This window comes from Rhinoderma darwinii, chromosome 4 (genome assembly GCF_050947455.1).
Source record: "Rhinoderma darwinii isolate aRhiDar2 chromosome 4, aRhiDar2.hap1, whole genome shotgun sequence".
Taxonomy (NCBI): Eukaryota; Metazoa; Chordata; class Amphibia; order Anura; family Rhinodermatidae; genus Rhinoderma; species Rhinoderma darwinii.
In genome coordinates, this window is record NC_134690.1 from 208,104,051 (window position 1) to 208,127,569 (window position 23,519).

General features: G+C 44.1%; 1 protein-coding gene across 1 annotated transcript; it reads right to left on the reverse strand.

Annotated features, from left to right (window-relative positions):
• Positions 1-3,778: 3,778 nt before the first annotated feature.
• Positions 3,779-23,164, reverse strand: AKIRIN2 (akirin 2). The gene is made up of 5 exons (XM_075862134.1): positions 22,648-23,164; positions 11,920-12,060; positions 9,539-9,682; positions 7,905-7,976; positions 3,779-4,465 (listed from the first exon to the last, which is right to left on the reverse strand). The coding sequence occupies exons 1-5, from the start codon at positions 22,820-22,822 to the stop codon at positions 4,455-4,457; spliced, it is 543 nt and encodes a 180-aa protein (XP_075718249.1). The 5' UTR covers positions 22,823-23,164; the 3' UTR covers positions 3,779-4,454.
• Positions 23,165-23,519: the final 355 nt, after the last annotated feature.

A 23,519-nucleotide genomic window follows, 5' to 3' on the forward strand; every position in this document is an offset into this window, starting at 1 on the left:
CCACAATGTATTAAGTAATGTTCGCCAGGTTATCAACCATCCAGAAAAGGGAGTTTATCCCCCATGCTGCTCACCCCTGGTATGATGGGTGTGATTCCAGAATGGGCTGAGGTGCAGGAGCCACAGGCATTTGGCTTGGAGGCCATCATGCATCACATAAGGAAATAGACCACAAAAAAATGTAGCACTGTACTTTGAGCAGGCATAATAAATGGCAACAGTTGTCTGGCATGAAGGCGCCCTGTTAGGGTCAGACATGGCAGTAGAGAGGGTTACTTAACTTCACACTGAAGCAGTGAGAAGGCAGAAACCAGGAAAAAAATAATAATAATGAACTCGAACTGCATAACAAGTACTGGTGGCAATTCAGGCTGCTTCACTTAGCGCGGAGAGAGAAATGTACTAACTGAAAACTAGCTCTGTAAGAAAAGAGTACCGTAGTTTTCGGACTATAAGACGGTTTTTAGCCAGAATAAATCTTGCTAAAAAATCCCTGCGTCTTATAGTCGAGTCAAGGGATCCGGCAGCGCCGGGCCCCCTAACCGCCTGCTTACTTAACCACATCATGGAGCGGGGAGGGGGATGTTTGGAGCGGAGCAGGCTTACGTGCTGAGCCCGTTCCATACACTGCAGGTGTCAGCTGTGTTTTGCAGCTCACACGCTGCTCTAACGACCAGGACCAGCAATGGCACTGTTCCTGGCCGTTTAACTAGTTAAATGCTGCTGTCAATAGCAACCGCAGCATTTATAGGGGTCTTCCCTCGGACATTTATGACATATCCACAGGATGTGTCAAATGTCAGATAGATGCGGGTCCCACCCCTATCTCTAGAACGGGGCCCCCTAAACCCTGTTCTATCAAACCCAGCTGCGCGGTCTCCAGGCCACTTCATGGTCGGGAGTTACAGAAACAGCAGAGTTCTCGCTGAGCTACGCTGTTTCTGTAACTCCCATAGAAGTGAAGGGGAGTTACGGAAACCGCGTAGCACTGCGAGCTACACGGTTTCCGGAAATCTGTGCACATGGTAGAGTTACGGCGACCGCGTAGCTCGCTGAACTACGCGGTTTCCGTAATTCCCATAGAACTGAATAGTAGTTACGGAAACAGCGTACCATGCTACTCTGCTTCTGTAACTGCCATTCAGTGTTACGGAAACAGCGTAGCTCAGCGAGTTACGCTGTTTCTGTAACTCACCCATGTATTGCATTGTATTAGCGATGTAATGATCGCTGGTTGAAGTCCCCTAGGGGGAAACGGTGTGTAATAAAAACAAAACAAAACGCTTTAACAATTTTTGGCACTCCTGAAAATGTATCTAAGTAAAAAAAAAAAAAGCCCACCCTTTTCCCAGAGCAAAATGTAAAAATAAAAAAAAATTGGTATCGCTGCCAACGTAAAAGTCGGAAACTATTACAATATAGCATTGACTCGCACGGTGAACAGCGTAAAATCTTTTTTTTTTTTTTTTAAACCCAAGAAATCAGTCTTTTGGTCACCATAGCGCTAAAAATAATTAAATAAAAAGTGATTAAAAAAATAAATAAATCGTATGTACCAAAAACCCGAGCTAATAAAAACTACAGCTCGTCCTGCAAAAAATAATCCCTCACACCGCTCAAGTGATGAAAAAATATAAAAAAAAAAGTTATGGCTCTCAGAATGTGGTGAAACCGAACAAATTATTTTTTTAACCAATTGTTTTTTTCTTAGGAAAAGTCATAAAATATGAAACTTTTCCTATTTTGTGTTGTCTAAACCCTGGGTGCGTCTTAGTCTGAAAAATACAGTATGTCCCCTTAGGAAACTAAATCTGTGCCTGAAGGCTAGGACCCTGGTAGGGGAATAGGAGCAAAGGCTGATCCTACCCACTTCCAAGATGTCAGAAGTCCCCCTGAGGCAAGAAGCAGCAGCTCTGTTCAGGTGGTCCTGTGTTATCGTACAAATGGAGGTGAGCAGAGGGTAACGCTGAAGCCTCGCCCACGAAGTGCCGCGATTGGCCTCTGGCAGCCAGGTGAGTAGACCGCCCAATCAAGAGGGACGATTACCCATGAGATGGGGGGGGGGGGGGTGGAAAAAGTTGGAGCATTATTGGTGCACAATATAAAGAAGGGCCCCTCCCCCATCTCTGCAGTGAAGCGCAAAATGGCTCCTGCCATACAGTAAAAATAAGTGCTGTCGGCCCAAAAGTTTCAGGGAGCGCAAAGAGGGCTAAGGGAATACAGCAGGTAATAGGCCGGTCCAGCAGACCACCACAGTACACAAGTGGTGGGCCGGGGGTGTTAAGTAACTCACCCAATTCTCCATCTCCCCAAGGGGACACTGGTGCCAGATGTGTTAGGAGGTGATCCTTACGTTGGTGGGTGACAGAGGAGCTGGTGCTCCCGTCCCGCTTGTCTTCATAGGAAGGTTAAACCGTGCATTTGCATAGGACACTGTGTGCCCACCAAATGGGAACACATGTAGAGTCTGTGACCCTAGTTCTTCATAATGAAAAATAATAAAACACAAAGAAAATTCTAGGTAGAGAGTGCTGCTCTAAGAGTCTCCTTCCTACGACACTAAGCGAAGACTGAATAGCTCAGTGTCTGTGGGCAGGGTATATCCTGTAGGCGTCACTTATTTAATAGTGTGAACAGCATATACCCATGGTTTGTGTCCCCCAATGTAACGCAAAAAAAAAATATATCTATATATACACACACACACACCTTTAAAAAAACAGAACATACCATGGTAATTTGTTTATACAAGCTTTACTCAAAAGATAGAGCATATGTTGACCATCTATTTTAGTCTCTATCTTTTAAGTGTGGCAGGAATCAATTCTTATTTGTGGCCAGTATACTAGAAATCTCCCCCCTTACGTGCAACAAAATTACCCCATGACTGACTATGTTGAAGAAGTTTCACACTTTTGCTCAAAGTTGGTCTTAAAATGGGTATTCCCATCTTAGACATTTATGGTATATCCACATAATATGCCGTAATTGTCAGATAGATGGGTCCCACACCTATCTCCAGAACTCCCAATCAGACGAGGTAGCAGATGGCTACTGCATCCGGGCAAAGAATGGAGAGGTGGCCGGGAATTACGGAAACAACCGAGCTCACTGTATGGTTTTCATAACGCCCTTTTACTTCTACGAGGGTATGTTCACACGACAACGCCAATTTCGTCTGAAATTACGGAGCTGTTTTCAGGCGAAAACAGCTCCTGAATTTCAGACGTTTTGACAAGTGCACGCGTTTTTTGCGGCGTCTTTTACGGACGTAATTGGAGTTGGTTTTCATTGGAGTCATGCACTCCTTTGAGACGGGCGTCTTTTGACAGCGGCGCGTAAAAGATAAGGTTTAGTCGTTTTTTCATCCGTAATTAGAGATGTAAACCGCTTGAATTATGTCCGTAAATAGGGCGTGTGAACATACCCTTACAGCACCAGTCAAGCACAGCGGCGACCTCACCAGGCAGGAAGAGAGTGGAAGGGGCTCGGTGTAGGCACCCGAGTTGAGACCCACATCTATCAGACATTTATGGCATATCCTGTGTATGCCCTTTAATTATAAATAATTGCATAGAAGTGGTGCAGGATCTTGTCTTTTTTTGTTTGCAAAGTTGATGTGGTCTCATATGACTATCTTTTTTACACCAGCACCAACTACTGTAATACTGGCCCCTATAGACAAGTTATGAAAAAATAAATCCCATTTACTAATTTTCACTGTACAGCCAGTGTCAGTCATAAAACATTTAAAACCCCCCCAAAAAAACAAAACAGCTTTTGTACATTTTTTTTATTTACCAACTAAATTCCAGTACTACAAGGCAGTTAAACAATGAAAGACAGAAAAAAAAATGCATTAAACATTTGTTAAAGACTGATAGAATAAATAAAAACTACAAAACAAGTAATCAAATCCGTTTTACCTCCCCCAAGAAAGTTCTTTAAAATGCACATGCCCTATTTTCTTTCAAAGTCAGATCTGATAAATGTCACTTTAAAAAAAAAAAAAAGTCCCATTGTTTATGCCACTGTTCTGACAGTGGACGCTGTGTTTGTAGTCAGCTGTTAATGCATTGCATTAACGGTTTTAACATCACTGAAAACGTGTCAAGAAGAGGACTGATTTATACAACAGGTACAGGCCATGTTCTTGAACACCAGCTTTAATCCATTTTTAAAACATTAACAAAAAAAATAAAAATAAAGCCAGATTTCAATGATACAGCAATGAGGCCACTGGTATATTAATACAGGTAGCATAGATCCACATCCAGGTGGCACGGACATCAGGGAGCACTCGAAAACCAGTTGCTGCATAAGAGTGGTTGCCACTGACAGAAGCTTGAAAGTAAGCTGTGTTCACAGGGAAGGAAATATGGCCTTGCTGCAACTCTTAACTAGGACATCTTGCAGCAATATGGGGGAAACAGCCAGGAAAGGCGAGGAACAATTCATGAAACATCTGCATAGAAAATAAAATTAGAGTTAAAACATGGACAAATTACAGTATAATTAGATAATAATAAATAGCATTGATGGGGAAAGTTCTGCCCCCCCCCTTCTGAATTAACCCATTACCCCCTTTAAGACATCCAGCTGTAACAAACAAAGATCAGAGACACCGCCGTATCTAAGCCGTTAGACGGCGTGCCCTGTTGCCCCCGTGATGTGATAGCAAAGTGCCAGCGAGTTGTCATGGCAGCTGGGGACCTATTAACGACCTCCTAGGTCTGCAGCCTTACACAGTGGCAAAGGGCTTTTTCTGTACCTTAACATTTAACTAAAATATATATAAAAACATAATTGGTATCGCCGCATAGAATATCATTATGTATCCCACACAGAGGACACAGTAAAAATGTCACATCCTCATTATGGCGTGGAAGGCCACGGAGGGCCCTAGTTTGGCTCACTGGAAGCAAATGGGGAATAAATATGTACCCATGTATAAAGTAAATTGTATTTAAACAGAAATTGTCCTGATAAATTTGATAAGATCTGGTCCAGATGGTCGGAGACATCCGACTCTGCAGTTTAAAGGGGGGGGGGGGGGGGGGGGATGGGGTTTGGAAGAATGGGGCATGGGATGAATGTGGTGTGAATGTTTTTTTGTGAGGCATTGCAAGGGCACACCACTATTCCTAATTCATTGGAGAGGTATGTTCTATATGTGCTACATCTCTTCTGAAAGTATTCTTGCATTATAGTGCCTACCAGATGCCGTGTCCTTTGTCTGGTTTCTATTGTTTTATTTACTGTACTTGTTCGTACTGTAACAAATTATAAAATTTCACATCCTCTTCCAAACAAATACACATTTAAAAAAAAAAAAAAAAAAAGCTATGGAGACACAAATTTAAAGAGGCTCTGTCACCAGATTTTGCAGCCCCTATCTGCTATTGCAGCAGATCGGCGCTGCAATGTAGATTACAGTAACGTTTTTATTTTTAAAAAACGAGCATTTTTGGCCAAGTTATGACCATTTTCGTATTTATGCAAATGAGGCTTGCAAAAGTACAACTGGGCGTGTTTAAAAGTAAAAGTACAACTGGGCGTGTATTATGTGCGTACATCGGGGCGTGTTTACTACTTTTACTAGCTGGGCGTTGTGTATAGAAGTATCATCCACTTCTCTTCACAACGCCCAGCTTCTGGCAGTGCAGACACAGCCGTGTTCTCCAGAGATCACGCTGTGTCGTCACTCACAGGTCCTGCATCGTGTCAGACGAGCGAGGACACATCGACACCAGAGGCTACAGATGATTCTGCAGCAGCATCGGCGTTTGCAGGTAAGTCGATGTAGCTACTTACCTGCAAATGCTGATGCTGCTGCAGAATCAACTGTAGCCTCTGGTGCCGACACGATGCAGGACCTGTGAGTGACGTCACAGATCTGCACTGCCAGAAGCTGGGCGTTATGAAGAGAAGTGGATGATACTTCTCATCAGAACGCCCAGCTAGTAATAGTAGTAAACACGCCCCGATGTACGCACATAATACACGCCCAGTTGTACTTTTACTTTTCAACACGCCCAGTTGTACTTTTGCAAGCCTCATTTGCATAAATACGAAAATGGTCATAAGTTGGCCAAAAATGCTCGTTTTTTAAAAATAAAAACGTTACTGTAATCTACATTGCAGCGCCGATCTGCTGCAATAGCAGATAGGGGTTGCAAAATCTGGTGACAGAGCCTCAAGTGTTTCATTTTTAATGAACTGTTAACTCTAAATTTAAAAAAAAATTAAAAAAAAAAAGCTGAATTTATTTTGTCACTATTCCAACCCATCAAAACCTTTCCCCCCCCCAGAGTTTTTCAGAACATTATATGGTACACTAAATGGTGCTATTCAAAATTACAACTCCTCAATCAAAAAACAAGCCATTGTAGCTCTGTCAAAGTTATGCCTCTGAAGTTGGTAGAAAGAAATATTAAAAAACTCACTATGGCAGGAAAGGGTTAAATAATAATTTAGAAATTCCAACTCCGGAGCAGTTTCCTCCTGGCTGTGGAGCATGTAGAAGTGTATCAGAATATAAGTAGACAGCCCTTCTGCAGTATTGCAAGTGAAACCGTTGGTCTCCAGGGGAGCATGGAGATGCATTGTAGTCACCCATGTATTGAGTCACCTAATGAATAATTGTTGTTGGAGTTTCCCTTAGGTCACGGACACATAAGCAACCCGTAAATAGAAACCGCCATTCGTTCATGCTTGTCCCAACAACCCTCAATTTAGCAGTTCATGTATAAAGAAAACTCAGCGTTGGGATGCTACCTGGCCAAGATCTAGCTCCGTGAATGAGTCACGCTTTACAAATAGGGTTGGCTGCATAAGAAATGCTTTTCCACATTCATTAAAAGAGTAACTAAATGTTCAAACTTCAGATATGTCACAGTGACATGTCAGAAGTTTTGATTGGTGGGGGTCCGGGCACTGAGACCCCCACCAATCGCTAAAACGAGGCGGCAGAAGAGCTCGTGTGAGCGCCGAGCAGCTTCGTTTCTGTTCGGCTTTTCCCAGAAAGCCGATGTAGTGGTGTACAGGCCCAGACTCTATTGAGTCCAAACACCGCTACATCAATTTCCGGAAAAAGCCAAACAGAAACTAAGCAACTCAGCGCTCGCACGAGCACTTCTGCCGCCTCGTTTTAGCGATTGGTGGGGGTCTCTGTGCTCGGACATGCACTATGACATGTCAGAAGTTTGTTGAACGTTTAGTTACCCTTTAAAGGGGGGTTCCCATCTTGGACATTTATAGGATATCCACAGAATATTCCATAAATGTCCGATAGGTGCGGGTACCAGAGATGGGACCTGCATCTATCTCTAGAAGGGGGCCCCCTTAATCCTGTTCTAGGTTACTTGGCTCCTGCTGCTGTTTCCGTAACTCCCATGGACGTGAATGGGAGTAGCTACAGCGTTCTGGAAACAGCGTAGCGCGCCGTGCTACGCTGTTTCAGTAACTCCCATTCACTTCTATGGGAGTTATGGAAACAGCATAGCTCAGTGAGCACCCGGCTGTTTACATAACTCCCGACCACCTAACCAGGAAGTGGCCCAGGAGACAGCGGAGCCGAGTAACCTAGAACGGGAGTATCTAGCATCAACAAGCCCAATGTTTCATGGGTCGTAAGAGTATATAATAAAGGGTCTGCTCCACCCCCCCTAATCCAAGTGAAGGGGCTGATCTGCAATGCCAGATAGCGGATGGACAATTGACACTTACACAAGATTGAATTTAAAAAGGGATTGTACTGGATTAGAAAAAAAACCATGGCTATTTTCTTACAAAACCAGTCCAATCCATATTCTACCATAACTTACTCCGCTCATTTCCCCATAAAGTGGCCATCACAAGCAATCTTACTAGACCTAATTATTTATTTTCTTAAATATACTTACAACTAGCAGGCTGCTCTCCATATCGTCGCATAATCTGGTCATGCGTGAACTTGACAAACGCATCATATTGTTCTAAAAGATAATATTAGGAGAGTCACATCAGTGTAATTCATTTATTGGGACCATGAGGTAATTTATGCTCCGATTACAATATAAAACAAGACTCCTTAATGTAACTTAAAGCGGATCGTTCACATAATCCTGCTGTCCTGTCGGAGGGCATAAAGTAATGACAGACCCTCTGATTTCATCAGTTTGTCGCTTATTAGGTCTTTGTGGTTTTGGGGAATTTACACTTTATACTTGCGACACGCGTCCGATTCAACCCTGGAGTCCAATGATAGTCCTAGATTTAGGCTCCCCCAGCCGCTGATTGACGCTTTTCCCCTATTACTGCGCATAGGAAGATATCAACAGCTGGAGGGAGAGGGGAGCGTGACTATAGGAATATTATTGGACTCAAGCCCTGAATCGCAGGATGCAAGTTTTAAGGGTCAATTCTCCAAAACGACAACACATTTTTGAATAATGAAATCAGCACGTGTCACTACTTTATGCGGCCCTGTCTGAGGGCAACAAAAGGCAGCGACAGACGCTAACTAAGCGATTATGCTGTCGTTTGAGAATACGTGACAGATCCTCTTTAAGAGACATCCGTGCCAAGTGATGTATAAAGAGTTAAACTGCTTACATACCATTGTGTAAATTCAACTCATTCTTGTTTGCAGCAAGAGGCTGAAAACCCATCCTGATCATGCCGTTACGGATACAGGTGCACAGTTGGTCACCAGAGTTCTGTGCAGTATGAGCAGCTCATGATCAGGAGAGGTTTTTAGCCTCTGTATGTAAACAAGAATGTTTCCATTCACCGACTGCAAGCAGAGACCTTGAAAAAGGAATTGATACACAAAATAGATTAGAAAAATACATACCTACATTAGACAGTAAATAACCTTTGTTTACAAAAGTTTGGACAACTCTTTAAACTGACATCTATAATAGAATTTATTAGGAATCTAGCAGTTTTAATGCCTCAAAAACGGCTGATGGTGCTATGCAGGGGAGGTGATTGTAACGTTACCTTTTGCAAGTCATGGAAGTTGCGTTACAGAGAAATCAATGTTAAATTCCCCCGGCGCCACGGTCGCAAGTGCCACTGAACCGACTCCTTGATGTGCAAGTGCTCTTGCCTCACTGTACGCTGCCAGCCCTGCCCCAAGTGACAGCTCTAGCGGTCACTTCATTGGATGCTACAAGTCACTCAGGGCAGAGTGGCACTTGGGACCACCGCACCAGGGAAATCAAACCAGACAACAGATATTGTTACAAGGCCTCAAGACTGCGGAGATTTTCCTTTAAGCTTGCAGAGAATCTCATTTGGGCCTTAATGCCGTTTTTAGATGCTTATTTTTCATCCAAACTAGGACTGGGCCCAAAAGATTTATAGAAGTCATCCTTTATCTCGGTTTAGGATCAACTGAAAGCCAATACCAAAAGGGAAAAAAAAAAAAGGAAAAAAGCAGAAAGACTGCAACGTGCATTAGGCCAGGTACAGCCAATACTGCACTTATAACTTTGGGTAGCCACTACCCATATTCCTAGGCCAGCATCATCGGGCATAAGGCTGGTCATACCTGCCAGTTTTGTGGTCAAAATTTCTTCATACTCTTCACGAACTTTATCTTCTCGTTCTTTTAAAAGACGTTCACATATCATTCCAACCTGTCTCAGAGTAAACAGTGGCTGTTCCTTCCTCAGTGGTGATGCTAATGATGTTCCTTCAATAAAAATAAAATAAATTAAAACCACAAATGTAAATTCTCCAATAAGCCAATGCGTTGAAATATTTAATGCCCAATTTTTGACGGAGTAGGCTTCCGAAATCCTGACCCAGTGTCAGATCCATTGTATGACATACCACCGGCACTGGACAGATTGTCCATCACGTGTTCAGCTTCCAGTACGTATTTAACTTTTCAGTGAGTTTGACATGTACTGCTTTTATAAGGCCCTGTCAAAACCAGTGCTTGCGGACCATAGCGGGGACAGGATTTTGCAAGATCACCAAAAGATTTCAGATATCAAGATAGATTGATTTTAAAAAAGGGAAAAAAAAAACAAGATGGCTATATAAAATCCAGCAGTCCCCAAACAGGATGACATTTCCACTTTTTCCATTATGTTGGAGTTGCCGGCTGTTTTTTTTTTTTTTTTACTAGTGTCGCAGGCTTTTCTGGGGTTTGAATGGTAGGGTATCACGCGGGGTTGTTTCTTTATTTTTTTTGCCACTACTGGTCTACAAATACGTACAGGGATTGCCAAAGGTCTTCAAAAAACTGAGGGGCTGCAAAAGACAATCCCAGATAATAATCTATCAGTTGACTGATCACTAAATTATAGTGAATAAAACAGCACCAAACTTCAATGGCAGCAGAATGCAAGTAACCCTTTAGACTGCTTTAGAGTACTTTATTTTGTAGTCAAGCAGTATCTGTATGCTTGTTTGGGCACAAGAAAGAAAGTATTTTAACTAGTTGCCGACACAAGACGAGAATACTGGTCCTGAGTGGCGGGTGCTCCGCGCATTCTCTGTGTGACAGCAAGTGTCTGCTCGCAATCAGGAGCGGGGCAACGACTAATCAGAGCTGATCGCGGCATTGAAAGTTAATAGAAGGGGGGACTGCCCTTTGATAGAGTCACAGGAAATCCCTGTGACGCAATCAAGGCCCATAACTGGTATGGCCAGACAGCCCAGGGTCCATTGAAGGACCCCAGGGCTGTCTGACCAGATTTCCTGTTAGGGCATACTGAGATATGGCCTAACAACTGCATGTGTAAAATCAGTACACAGACTAATATAGTGGCATATAGATATATACAAGTACATTAAAAATTTAAAATCAATCTGGGATAAAAAAAAAAAAAAAAAGTTACAATAAAAATAAATTGTTAAATGAATAAAAATTTGTAAAAAAAAATACACAATGAATAAACTTTAAAATAGAAGTCCCAAAACATGAAATATACACACATTTGGTATCGCCACGACTGCAACAACCTGTACAACAGATGTATGATGATCGATGTACAACTCATCCCGCAAAAAACAAAGTCTCATACAACTACATCGTACAAAAAAGTTATGAGAGCTGGGATGCAAAGAAGGAAATATAAAAAAATTGTTCTGTCCTTAAAGGGGTTGTCTGAGATTTAATGACTGTGTTAATGCTTGTAACTTATAAATGTAAATATATTTGTAATACTTCCAAAGTGGCCCCGTTTCCAGATCCTGCCGTGGGGAACTTGACGGGTGACGTCGCTCTCTGCACTGGCTCTGCCGCTTTGTTGATCTTGAATTCTTGCCGGATATATGACACGTCACTTGTCACGTGGTGTGTATCGGCTTGTTCTGTTGTAACGTGCATGCGCAGCCCCTGCTGTTATCTCAAGAGCAGCAGGGACTGCGAGAACAGCAGTGACAGCGCATGCGCGTTACGGGCTGTGAAGCAAAACAAGCCGATCTACACCGCGTGACAAGTGACGTGTCGTATACCCGGCAAAGAATTCAAGATCAACAAAGCAGCCAGAGCAGAGAGGGACATCACTCGTCAAGTTCCCCACGGCAGGATCTGGAAACGGGGCCACTTTGGAAAATGTAAGTATATGACAAATATATTTACATTTATAAATTGCAAGAATTAACACAAAGTCATTAAATCTCGGACAACCCCTTTAAGGGACTAAACAAGAATGCTGTCGTCATTGCTACTATATGGACTCTATGGGGGAATTTGTTAACTTTTCTACCCTGTACAAAAGCCGCAAATGTCACAAAAGTTGCAACTTGGAGCATTTCTGCTGTTCACGGCACTTTTCTAAAGAATGGGAGGGGCTTACTAGAAAGGGTGGGGCCACCGCATTCCAACCCATTTACAATAACTTACAATAGAAAAGTTCATAAAAAGATCTACACCAGCTCCTAGCGGACGCGGATTTCACTCTGTGGCTCACTCACCGGGTAAATTTGGCGCAACAGGCAAAAAATGTTGTGGGTGGCCTTCACTGGAGCAGGGTTCTGTTTGCTGAAAGTGGCTTTCTAAATGCCTTCTCTTCTGCATGCGTTTATACTCTTGCTTTATGTTGTAAAGGATTTGTTCTGCAAAACAAGTAGAAACACTGGATAAAAGACACATTCATCAGGGTTTAGCTTTACTGATCAAGTCAGCCGCTCAGCATTCTCACACTCATATATACAGCTATCTGGACATGACACACATGTAAAGTCTTCATAGGGCAGTCATTATGGGGCGTGCATGTCTAAACAATCAGAGGGCCAGCGGTACAATCTGGACAGTCCTAGCATAACTCGCTGTTATGCCTCATGCACACGACCACGTGTGCTGGCCGGGTCCCGTCCGTGATCCGCGGAAAGATAGGAAATGTCCTATCGTTCCACGGATCGGAAAGTAGGGTACGTTTTCACGGACCCGATTAATTCGCTAAAGCGAATTGGGTCTGTGAAAACTATCAGGTGCCACTCGGATGGAGTGAAATACAGCCCCAGTGGCACTCGGTCGTGTGCAACTGTACTTAGCCTGGCAGTTTTCAGGTCCAGAGACATTAGATTGACAATCAAAGATGTGCTGAGGAGGAGCTTTATACCCTTCCAAGCAATTTAACCCCTTGACTGCCAAGTTTCAAAGTGGTCATTAGGGGCACTTATTAAAACAGCACCATAAAATGTGCTGTGGCATAAGTATGGCACAGCTGACAGTTTTACAAAAATCACCACATAGTTGAGTCCTGCTGTAGGACTAAAAGTAAAAAAGATAGATAAGTTTAAAAAAAAAAAAAATACATAAAAAATACAACTCATCACGCAAAATAATAGGCCTGTCAATAAGGGATTAAAGGGGTTTCCCATTATTATTAAACACCTATCCAAAGGATAAGTGATTAATACATAATTGGTGAGGGTCCGACTGCTGGGACCCTCCCCAATCACGATAACGTGCATACCTTGCTGTTCCTGGAAGCCCCATAGGGATGGAGTGGTAGTGCGCATGCCCTGCCACCGCTCCATTTCAATGGGGCTGCCAAAGATAGCGCTCGGCAGCCCCATAGAAATTAATGAAGTAATGGTCGAAGATGCGCACTACCGCTCCATTCCTATGGGGCTCCCAGGAACGGCAAAGTAAGCTTGTGATCGGTGGGGGGGTCCCTGCGGTCAGACTGCCGCAATCATATATTTATCACCTATCCTATGGATAGGTGATAAATAATGATTATGAGAAAACCCCTTTAAAGCTCTGTTTGTACATTCTTTATGTCGGTGCTTCACACGGAGGCAATACTACTTGTTGGAGAGGCGCAGCTGGGCAGTAAGCTTTGACAATGGCTGCACCAATTAATATAACAGACTGCTCGTGTTTGTTTTAGTGATCTACTGGGTTCATTTTAAGATACATTTAGGTAATTTTTGGTAAACCGTTGGTGTATACCATGACCGATGCTAAGGTATCACCATATTCTGGCTGGTGAGGTCCCAGTAGAAAAAGATTGAGAATTTCTACTTTAGGGTGTACAAATGTTCACGTCTGACGCTTGGCCCAATCGCTAAGTGAACTAAATCTTTTACGGTCATAACAAGCATGAACGTCTCAAACTGGGCAGGAAGAGACGTCAGCAAGAAAATTGCGTAAGGAAACTACTCTTGACAGATGTGTTACTAACCACAGCGTGTGACTAATCCCCCGCTATAAATGAAGTTCTCTGAAACATCCCAGATCCCTCCACACCTACTGCACAGTAAGAAGCATGTGCCATAGAGGGAGAATATAGCTCCTCAGTTTTGAAGTTAATCCTTACCACATCACATTATAGCATTACATTCTGCGTATATACCAGAAAAGCTCCCGATGTACTTGATAAACAAGTCTATAGGGCTCCATTAGCCAGATGGAGGCCAAAAGAGTGTCCTTGGGCTGGTATATGCAGTATACAACTTTTCTCATTTGAGGTATGGAATAGCATAGTAAACTGCACTATTTCATACAACAGAATCCATTAAAAAAAAATAAAAAAATAAATAAATAAATATATATATATATATATATATATATATATATATATATTAGGCAGCAAGGCACCGTAGCACTAATAAAAATTATCTATTATTGCAACTTTCGATCCCATAGTGAAACATTGAAGTAGCACATGAAACGTGGAGTCCTAGCATTAATGGCTATGCAGACCTTTGAACACTTTTTTTTAATAAAACAATGTATCATTATTGTAAACAGCTTTGTAAGGCTTCGTTCACATTTGCGTAGTCTACTACGGTATTCATCCCGTCAAAACGACGGAAACCTTGCACAATAGAGAAACTGAAACCATTGGCACCGGTTCCGTCACCATTGAAATCAATGGTGATGGAAAGGGATAGCTTTGGTTTCAGTTTGTGTCAGTCAGGGCTCCGTCCCGACGGAAAGCTCCGTTGGAACGGAGCCCTGACGCAGATGTGAACATAGCCTAATTGGTTTTATTAAAAAATAAAAATAAAATACAACTTCCATATATTCTGGATACATAGAAGCTGTATCTTGCGCTTAAGCCTGAATCCATCAGGTCAGCGGTCCTGTGTCTCAGACACGAAGGATCCACCTGTTATTTATCACCTCTAAGTAGGGCTGGCCGATTTTGTAAAAAAAAAAATAGAATCTAGATTTTTTTTCAACACTGTGGACGATTTTCAATTTGGATCTCGAGTTTCAGATTTTTGTTAAATAAAACGGAAAAAAAATAAAAATACAGTATATATGGTGTGGTGCATATGAGCAGCAGAACAGTGAGACCTGAGGTAAAATACACATAAGGTCCCATTCACAAATTTTTTCCTACGATTAGAGTGTACGCCTGGAAAAATCCAGACATACATGATTAAGGCCCTTTAACGGGCAGACAAGTGTTCATAGAACGCTCGTTGACGATAATTGCCCTGTGTTAACAGGGGAACGATCAGCAGATGAACGAACTTTAACCCCTTCGCATACCGACGTGCTATTACGTCCGGGTGCGTGGTGATGATTGGAGCGCGCCCCATATGCTGCAGGTGTCAGTCCCGGGTGTCTGTTGTAAAATACAGCTAAGACGGGAGCAGCGCTGTTCCTGGCTGTTTAACCTCTCAAACGCTGCAGTCAATCGTGACCGCAGCATCTGAGGCGTTGAAAAGTCATCGCGCCCCGCAGTGAGATCAGGGGCTAACGACGGCCCAGGGGCCTAATGAAGGCCCCCATGGCTGCCTTCACTCTGCCTCTTAAGAGATGCCTGTAAAAATGACGATGTACGTTAGTATTGCAGTATATTGTACCAGCGATCTAACCATCACTGGTTCAAGTCCCCTAGGGGGCTAATAAAGTGTGTAAAAAAATAAAAAAATAAATTATATATATATATATATATATATAAAGTAAAACAAAAAAAAAACCTTTCCCCCTCTCGTAAAAGATTAAAAAAAAAAAAAAAAAGTGTAAACAAAGTTGGTATCGCATCCGTAAAAGTCAGAACTATTACAATATAGTATAGCATGATGCCCACTTCAGTTTTTTCCTTCAGGGTGCGATCCTTTTTTTTTCCACTGACAGCACCCTGACCCATTCATTTCAATGGTCCCATGCACACTTCCGTTATTTTCACGGATCCGTTGTTCCGTTCCGTAAAAAGTTGAGCATGTCCTACTTTTGTCAGTGATTCTGTGACCGTGGGACCCATAGAAGCCAATGGGTCCGTGAAAAAAAAACAGACGGCACACGGAAAGCTTCCGTGTGCCGTCCGTTTTTGACAGATCCGTTGCCCTAGCAGCGGCAGGGCGCGCCAAAGTTCACAGACTACAGCACACATTCTTTCCTGAAGATGGATGTTGAGACTCAAACGAAGTTTAATACCGTTCGTTTTTTTAACGGATCCGTGAAAACGGAAGCCAAACGGAAGCACAACGTCCGTTTAAAACGGAAACACGAACCGGACACACGAAAACCACACAGATACCATAACGGACATACTGATCCGTGAAAACGGTGATGGAAGTGTGCATGAGGCCTAAAACAAGCTCTGGACTCACACGCAGTTATCAAACCCCAGACCTCTCACTCCTGGTCGGCATTCATTAAAGTAAATGCGCTGTGCAGTGGGTCTGCTTGTTAATATAGCTTTTTTTTTTCTCTCTCCCCCGCTATGGGGAAGGGGCCTGTAACAATTTCACGATTCTGGGCAAATCCAGAATCGTGCCAATTTGAATGGTGAATTAATCGAATCAATTAGATTAATCGCCAAGCACTAGCTCTAAGTTCATATTCTCTTTGCAAATTTCTAGGCACACTGGCTACCTGGCTTCTGGGAATATGTTGAGCCCTAAATTAAAGGCTGAATTCACAAGAGCATGTTCGGTCCGTAAAGAACGTATTTCGGCCGCAAGTCCCGGACCGAACACACTGCAGGGAGCCGGGCTCCTAGCATCATAGTTATGTACGACGCTAGGTGTCCCTGCTTCGCTGCCGGACAACTGTCCCGTACTGTAATCATGTTTTCAGTACGGGACAGTAGTTCCACGGAGAGGCAGGGACTAGCGTCGTACATAACTATGATGCTAGGAGCCCGGCTCCTTCACGGACCGAACATGCAAGTGTAAACCCAGCCTTAAAAGGGTTGCGTCAACTCAATGTCACATCCACAAGATATGATGCACCTATCTTTTGAATGGGAGTCCCCAAGCCCCCGTCCCACCTGGTGGTGACCTCTGGCCATCACATTCAGGCAGAGTATAGGTGCTCAACAAGACAGGACGTGAGCTACGCCGTTTGCGTAGCTCCCATAAGTGCGAACAGGAGTTAGAGAAACAGCGTAGTACAGCAAACTACGCTTACGCAAACAGTGAAGCACGACTCACATTTACCTCTATGGGAGTTAGGCAAACAGTGTAGCTCGTATTCTGGCCCGTCGTGCACCTATACTTGACTGGATGCAGCAGCCACCTCATCGAGCACGACAGAGGTTGAGGGACTCCTGTTCGGGAATGGGTACAGGTCCCAGAGACAAGACCTGCATCTACCACACATTTATGGCATATCCTGTGGATATACCATAAACACCTGAGGTGACAACCTCTTGGAAGGGACATTTCCAGCTAAGGAATGTATTGGATTTCCACGGGCGCGCTGTCAGATGCAGTAAAAAAAAACGCCCCTTCATTGTATCAGAAAAAATAAACCACCTAGGAACATTTGCACCCCATACACGTGATTACAGGTAGGATAAAAAAAAAAACCACAGTAAAAGCTTTTGTATAGCTTGGCTTTGGGTTACACAATGATACATACCATGTCCTATGACCTGTCAAGCCATTGAGGCATGCAAGACTCTGAAAAGCCCAATATGACTGGCCAGCCATTGCATTCTTCTAGCAGTGAACAGAACAAGTTTGAGCATCGCTTATCATTCCATTCAGTGACACATTGTAACGCACATGAGTCAGCCGCTCTCATAGCCGGCCAGGGTTTACTATTCGGGCTCTTAGAATAAGTGATGCGGTGAACTCCAGTTACTACGTGTGATAGTCCCCTATATAACCACACTGCAGCAGAATCGCACATTACACATGGCATAGTCCAATACACTATTAGACACAACAATGTTCTTTTTATGGCAGAGAAGAGCCTGGTACACACTCCATTAGGGGAACATTTTATACCACTTTATAGACGGCCTACAATTCTATAAATGGCAACTCCCAATAAAATGTCAATGTACATACACAGTATTTTTGCACAGGCAACAAGTACCAAATTCCCTTACCATCCCCAGTAAATATAAGGCAGTCTATATCATCAACTAACTGCAGATATGCCCATAGATCTAACGGGCGAGCATGGAGAATGGTCAATGCCCTGCAGGTTATTAGCGAAACACAGCAATCCTAAGCGTCGGCCAGAATAACAAACATCCTCAGAAGAGTTGTCACATCCCTCAGACGTGTGAATGTAACACCCTGCTGTGAGGAAGAAGGGCCACAAATGCACTACCCTAGTAAAGACATTTGGAGAGTTCTTTCAGAGATGTGCAGACTAGGGATGCAGGATGCATCGAAACTTCAATACTGTGCACCCCAAACGGTTCGATACAGTTATTTCATGTATTTCGATACGAAGCTGTGCGGCCGCACAGCTAAGTATATTAATACATGAATGTATGAGAGCAGGGCTGCGGCTGTGTAATACAGCCATTGCCGCTCTCCTGAGTCCTGACAAGTGAGCGCCGTCGGGATGATGCGATGCGGCCAGCGCTGCACTAATGACAATATGGCGGGCACACTGCAAAACACCCGTGCTCTGTCCTCAGTGCCTGAACCGCCGCTCATTAGTGCACCGCCGGCCGCATCACCTCATGCTGACCGCGCGCGCACTTGCTGTCAGGAGCGGTGCAATGGCTGTATAACAAAGCCACAGCACCGATCTAACGGCACAGATCAGAGAAACCTCTTATCTCCGCCGCTATTCCCCTGAATGCTGCGATCAAAAGCGGACTGCAGCATTCAGGGGAAAATGAGAAGGGGGGGATGCCCATGGATGCGTCACAGGGAATTCCTGTGACGCAATCGAGGGCCATACCATATATGGGCAGACAGCCCAGGGTCCATTGAAGGACCCCAGGGCTCTTACCATATTTCCTGTTAGGACATACCCAAGTATGCCCTAACAACTGCCTGTGTACTATCAGTACACAGGCTAATGTACTAGCATATATCTGATATATGCCAGTACATTAAAGTTTAAAAATAAAGTAAAAATATAAAGTAATATTACATTTAAAAAAAAAAAAAAAACAAAAAAAAAACAGACACCTTTTTTTACAATAAACATTTAAAATAAATCTCAATACATAAAACATACACATATTCGGTATTGGCGCCGCCGTAATAACCCGCACAACAATTTTTTTGCGTCATTTATGATGTGTACGCTGTAAAAAACGAAACTTCACTTATTAATGTAAGGCACAAGGTGTGATGAATTTAACCTCCATGTGCCTCACATTAATAGTAATTAAAGTGTAGCTAAATGTTCGACAAACTTCTGCCATGTCATAGTGACATGTCATAAGTTTGTAGTGATGGGGGTCCGAACACGGAGACCCCTACCAATCGCTAGAACGAAGCAGCTGAAGCGCTCGTGTGAGCGTTCAGCTGCTTGGTTTCTGTTCGGCTTTTTCCGGAAATAAATGTATCGGAGTACGGGCTCAGACTTTCTATTGAGTCCGTACACCGATACATTTATTTCCAGGAAAAGCCGAACAGACACGAAGCAGCTGAGCACTCACACTAACGCTTCAGCTGCTTTGTTCTAGCGATGGGTGGGGGTCTCCGTGCTCGGACCCCCACCAATCCAAACTTCTGAAATGTCACTATGACATGTCAGAACTAAGTTTGTCGAACGTTTAGCTACACTTTAACCCTATCATGTACCTCACACATTACCCCATTATGACTGAGAAATATAATGGGGTTAATACTATTAATATGAGTGGAGGTTTTGGTATCGAAATCGCAATACTACACAAAGTATCGGTATCGAAGTCCAAATTCTGGTATCGTGACAACCCTAGTGCAGACTTCACCTATTGCCTCCATAAGGGATAGGCCAAGCACTGTAGACTTTAGGAGCCAGTTGGGTTGTTTTTTACTGGTTCATCTATAGATTTTAAAGAGGCTCTGTCACCACATTATAAGTGCCCTATCTCCTACATAATGTAGGTGACAGCAGTGCTTTTAATTTAGAAAAAAATTGTGCTGTAAACCCCACACAAACGTTACCGAAGTGTCGGGATTGTGAATAGACATCACGTCCTGGCTGGAGCGGATGTCTATTCACCGTCAAGACACTTCAGTAACGTTACTGTGTGAGTATGTGGCTGCACATAGTGAACAACGCAGGATCACTATGTGCCGAGTACATGAATGGGGAGAAGTGTATGACGCTGATTGGTCAGCGTCATACACTTCTCTCCACAACGCCCACTTGGTCAAAAGTCAAAACACGTCCAGTTGGGCATTAAGTCATTAACATAAAGCTAAAATCACTCATAACTTGGCGAAAATAGTTTAAATAGTTTTTCTAAATAAAAAAACCCTGCTGTCACCTACATTATAGCACCGATCCCATTATGTAGGAGATAGGGCACTTATAATATGGTGACAGAGCCTCTTTAACATAAAAGTCAAACCAGTCAGTCTACATTATACTCCTAGGTTGCTCCTTCTGCAGCCCCTTTAGGCTCCGTTCTCTATTCTCACCGTGTGGTAGGTCAGAACACGCTCTCGGCAGACAAGGACAAGACTGATCTCTCACACAGCTTCAAGCTGCGCGCGCACACGCTCTCCAGCTCTTGCTGTGACACTGTCCGTAGCTGATTGGACAGTGTCTCAGCAATGTTACACGCCCCCTTGCCAGTTCAGGGAGAAATATCGGACGTCAAATATAACGGAGGAGGGTAGGAAAAAATTTAAAGTGCCCCGGGGTTTGTGCAGCCCTGCCCATTACACGCTGCACATGTATGGGGAGGTGAAAGGTTCTCTCTAAGCAAAACAACATTAAGCAGATTAATAAACCAGCTCCATATGCCTGAGGTCACGCTGAAGACCAGCACAGACCATGTGTACCGCCACATATTGCTTCGCCAGGTAGCGTGAAATACCTCCGATATACTACGTACAAAGGAGCAATTTTTTCCTGATAAAAATTGGAAGGTACAGTAAGGCCAACATGGAGCTGTAATAATAAGGGCGAAGTCTGGAACAGTCACATTTATACCCCATAAAATCGAATTCTTAAAGACAAACTTGTCAATCATCACCAGAATGCCAATACTTTTCAGTCACAGAACTGAACCCTTTAACCACCCTAATCTCAAGATCAGTTTTATGAGCCAAAGCTAGAAAAGGATCCAAAAATACTGATGCATCTTTCTTTTGTGTCCAAAAACTGTGTGTGATCCAAACTGTGTGTGATCCTGGTCCAAAGATGGCCATACACATCAGATAACGGTCGGCTGAACCTGCCAATTTCAGTGGGATCGGACGACTATCTGATGTGTATGAGGGTGTTCGTCAGGGGAAAGAAGGGTCAGACATTGGATTTCATCATGCACGACCCTTTGTTCCCACAGAAAAGCTCCTGCCAAAGGTGTGAATGCAGGGATAGATGTCAGCCAAATGCTTAGTCCAGTCAAGGCTCCGTTCACATCTGCGTCAGGACTCTGTTCATGGGTTCCGTCTAATCTTTCAGTCAGGGGAACCCATAGGTTTCCGTTTGCATCACCATTGATTTCAATGGTGACGGAACCGGTGCAAATGGTTTCCGTCTGTCACCGTTGTGTAAGGATGCCGTCATTTTGATAGAATCAATACTGTAGTCAACTGCGCTATACGGAAACCATTTGCACCGGATCCATCACCATTGAAATCACTGGTGATGCAAACGGAAACCTATGGTTTCCATTCATGGCTTCCCCTGACAGAAAGCGCAGATAGAACCCACGAACAGAGTCCCGACACAGATGTGAACGAAGCCTAAAGTGTATGGGCAGCTTAAGAAAAACATGGCAGCAGGACTTTATCTTGGAGTTATGCGCCACTCTTAATATTAGGGGAGCTGCACAAAAAGTTAAGGGGTCTGCCTGGCGACATGCCTTTAAGGAAATGTATCATTCTTTAAACTTTTTCCTGTAATATCTTGCACGTACATCCTATTTTTTAGTGCTATTAAATTCACAGCTTTGTTTAACGGGGTATTCCACTTGGGATAACTCCCGTTAACAGACCCCCATTAGGGCATATGGAGAATTCCATAAACAGCGGCTCACCCCAACACTAACAGCAGATTAGCGGGGGGTTCCAGCAGCAGGACCCCTACAAACAGCTCGATGTCAGGGGGGGGCCTCAAGAAACACCTCCCACATGTGTGAATGGTAAGGGCTACGAGAGGGTTTACACCAGGGCTCTCCAGCTATTGTGAAACCAACTCCCAGCAGGTCCTGACCGCAGAAGACATGATGGGAGTAGCACAATGAGCGTTCTGGAACTCCCATTCATCTCAATAGAGAGAGACTGCACATGTGTAGCCACCTAGTCCTGAGACACCCCTCAATCTCCAAGCTCATGGGGGTCCACCTTACCTCAGTCTTCTGCTACTTGAGATGGACAGATTAGTGTTGTAGCTCCAGTGTGAGCAATCTATGACAACACTGCCACCTGTGTGCCCGGGGTTTACCTGCTTTGTCCCTTCAGGGTACACTGCTCTTCGCCCTAATTCCTACCTTTTAAAGCTGCTGGCACATACAGTAATAGGTACTGATCACAAAAGGTGAACAGCAGTGTTATCATAGGGACACACACAAGTGAGGACTACACCAGGCAGCAATACTCTCATCACTGCTAATTACTGGGAACAAAAGCCAATCAATGAATGGCGGAGCAGACATCATCCCGGTCATCAGTCCCAGGGAATACTCCCCCTCCCCCAGCACACCACAGATATGTGATCATCATACAGACCATTCACCCCTATTATGCCCCTTTCAGGCATATAGTTACCCTACTCCCCCCTTCTCCTGGCACCTTGCTGATCCCCCTCCCCCCACTATGCCCATCCTCCAGCGCTCTTTCCTCACACGAATAACCGACACAAGGCCCTACCTGCGGTTAACCGGGAGGACACCTCCCCGAAGGGTGACGGCTCCATACGGAGGTATTTCTGTGGGGAGGGACCGGAGGGGGAGAGGGGAGCACATCGCCTTCTTTTTGGGGAGGCCGCCGGGCTAAGAAGAGGATCAAAGTCCATAGTCCTTTTAAGGGTGGCTCCACAGGCCATGTCCGAGCAAGGCGGGTGAATATATCACTCTATGATCCGGGCGAGGTGTCTACAGACTGCGGCTCCGCTCGCTGGATTCCCCGGCCTCTCTTCAGGCGCTGCCTCCTCCAGCTGTCCGCCCTCGTCGATTCTTCGCCCTTCAGCTTCGGTGGAGTGTGCCAGAGCGGTATCAACTTCGCCCAGAGCGCTGGGTTGCGGGGCTGAGAAGGATGGCGGGGGATGGTAGACCCACTCACAATGACACCGTGCGTTACCAGGCTCTGTCTCCTTCCCTTTGCTCTCAATATGGCGTTAATAACAACGCCACTGATTCATCCTCGCACCATCAAGCACTGGGGCCGCCAAAAGGCTTCTGGGAAAGGAAGTTCGTGCATGGGCGCTTCCTATTCTACAGAGCTGTAAACGAACTACAATACCCGGCATGCAATATTTTGAGGAAGTTGCTTCCGTGTTTGAATTTAAATCCCAGAAGTTGTTTTGAAACTTGTGCCCTGTCTGCGGTCATTGGTAGTCTGGGCACGCACAGCTGGCGGGTAGTCACCGTGCTGTCAGCTGAGTGCCGGGCACGGAGGTTACCAGCGTGCATATAAGGATATAAACCTAAGGTTCCTGGGCTGAATATCTCACTATTAAAGTTACCCTCCAGTCCTCCCAAAAAATGACTATACATTCGAAATGTATAGTCAACTTACCTACT

Excerpts from the sequence above, each read along its gene's own strand:
- AKIRIN2 (XM_075862134.1), bottom strand. The coding sequence starts at position 22,822 with ATGGCCTGTGGAGCCACCCTTAAAAGGACTATGGACTTTGATCCTCTT. Across the intron at positions 12,061-22,647 it reads GTCCTCCCGGTTAACCGCAG|AACAAATCCTTTACAACATA; the intron begins GTAGGGCCTTGT and ends CTTGTTTTGCAG. Across the intron at positions 7,977-9,538 it reads TTTGACCACAAAACTGGCAG|AACAATATGATGCGTTTGTC; the intron begins GTATGACCAGCC and ends ATTATCTTTTAG.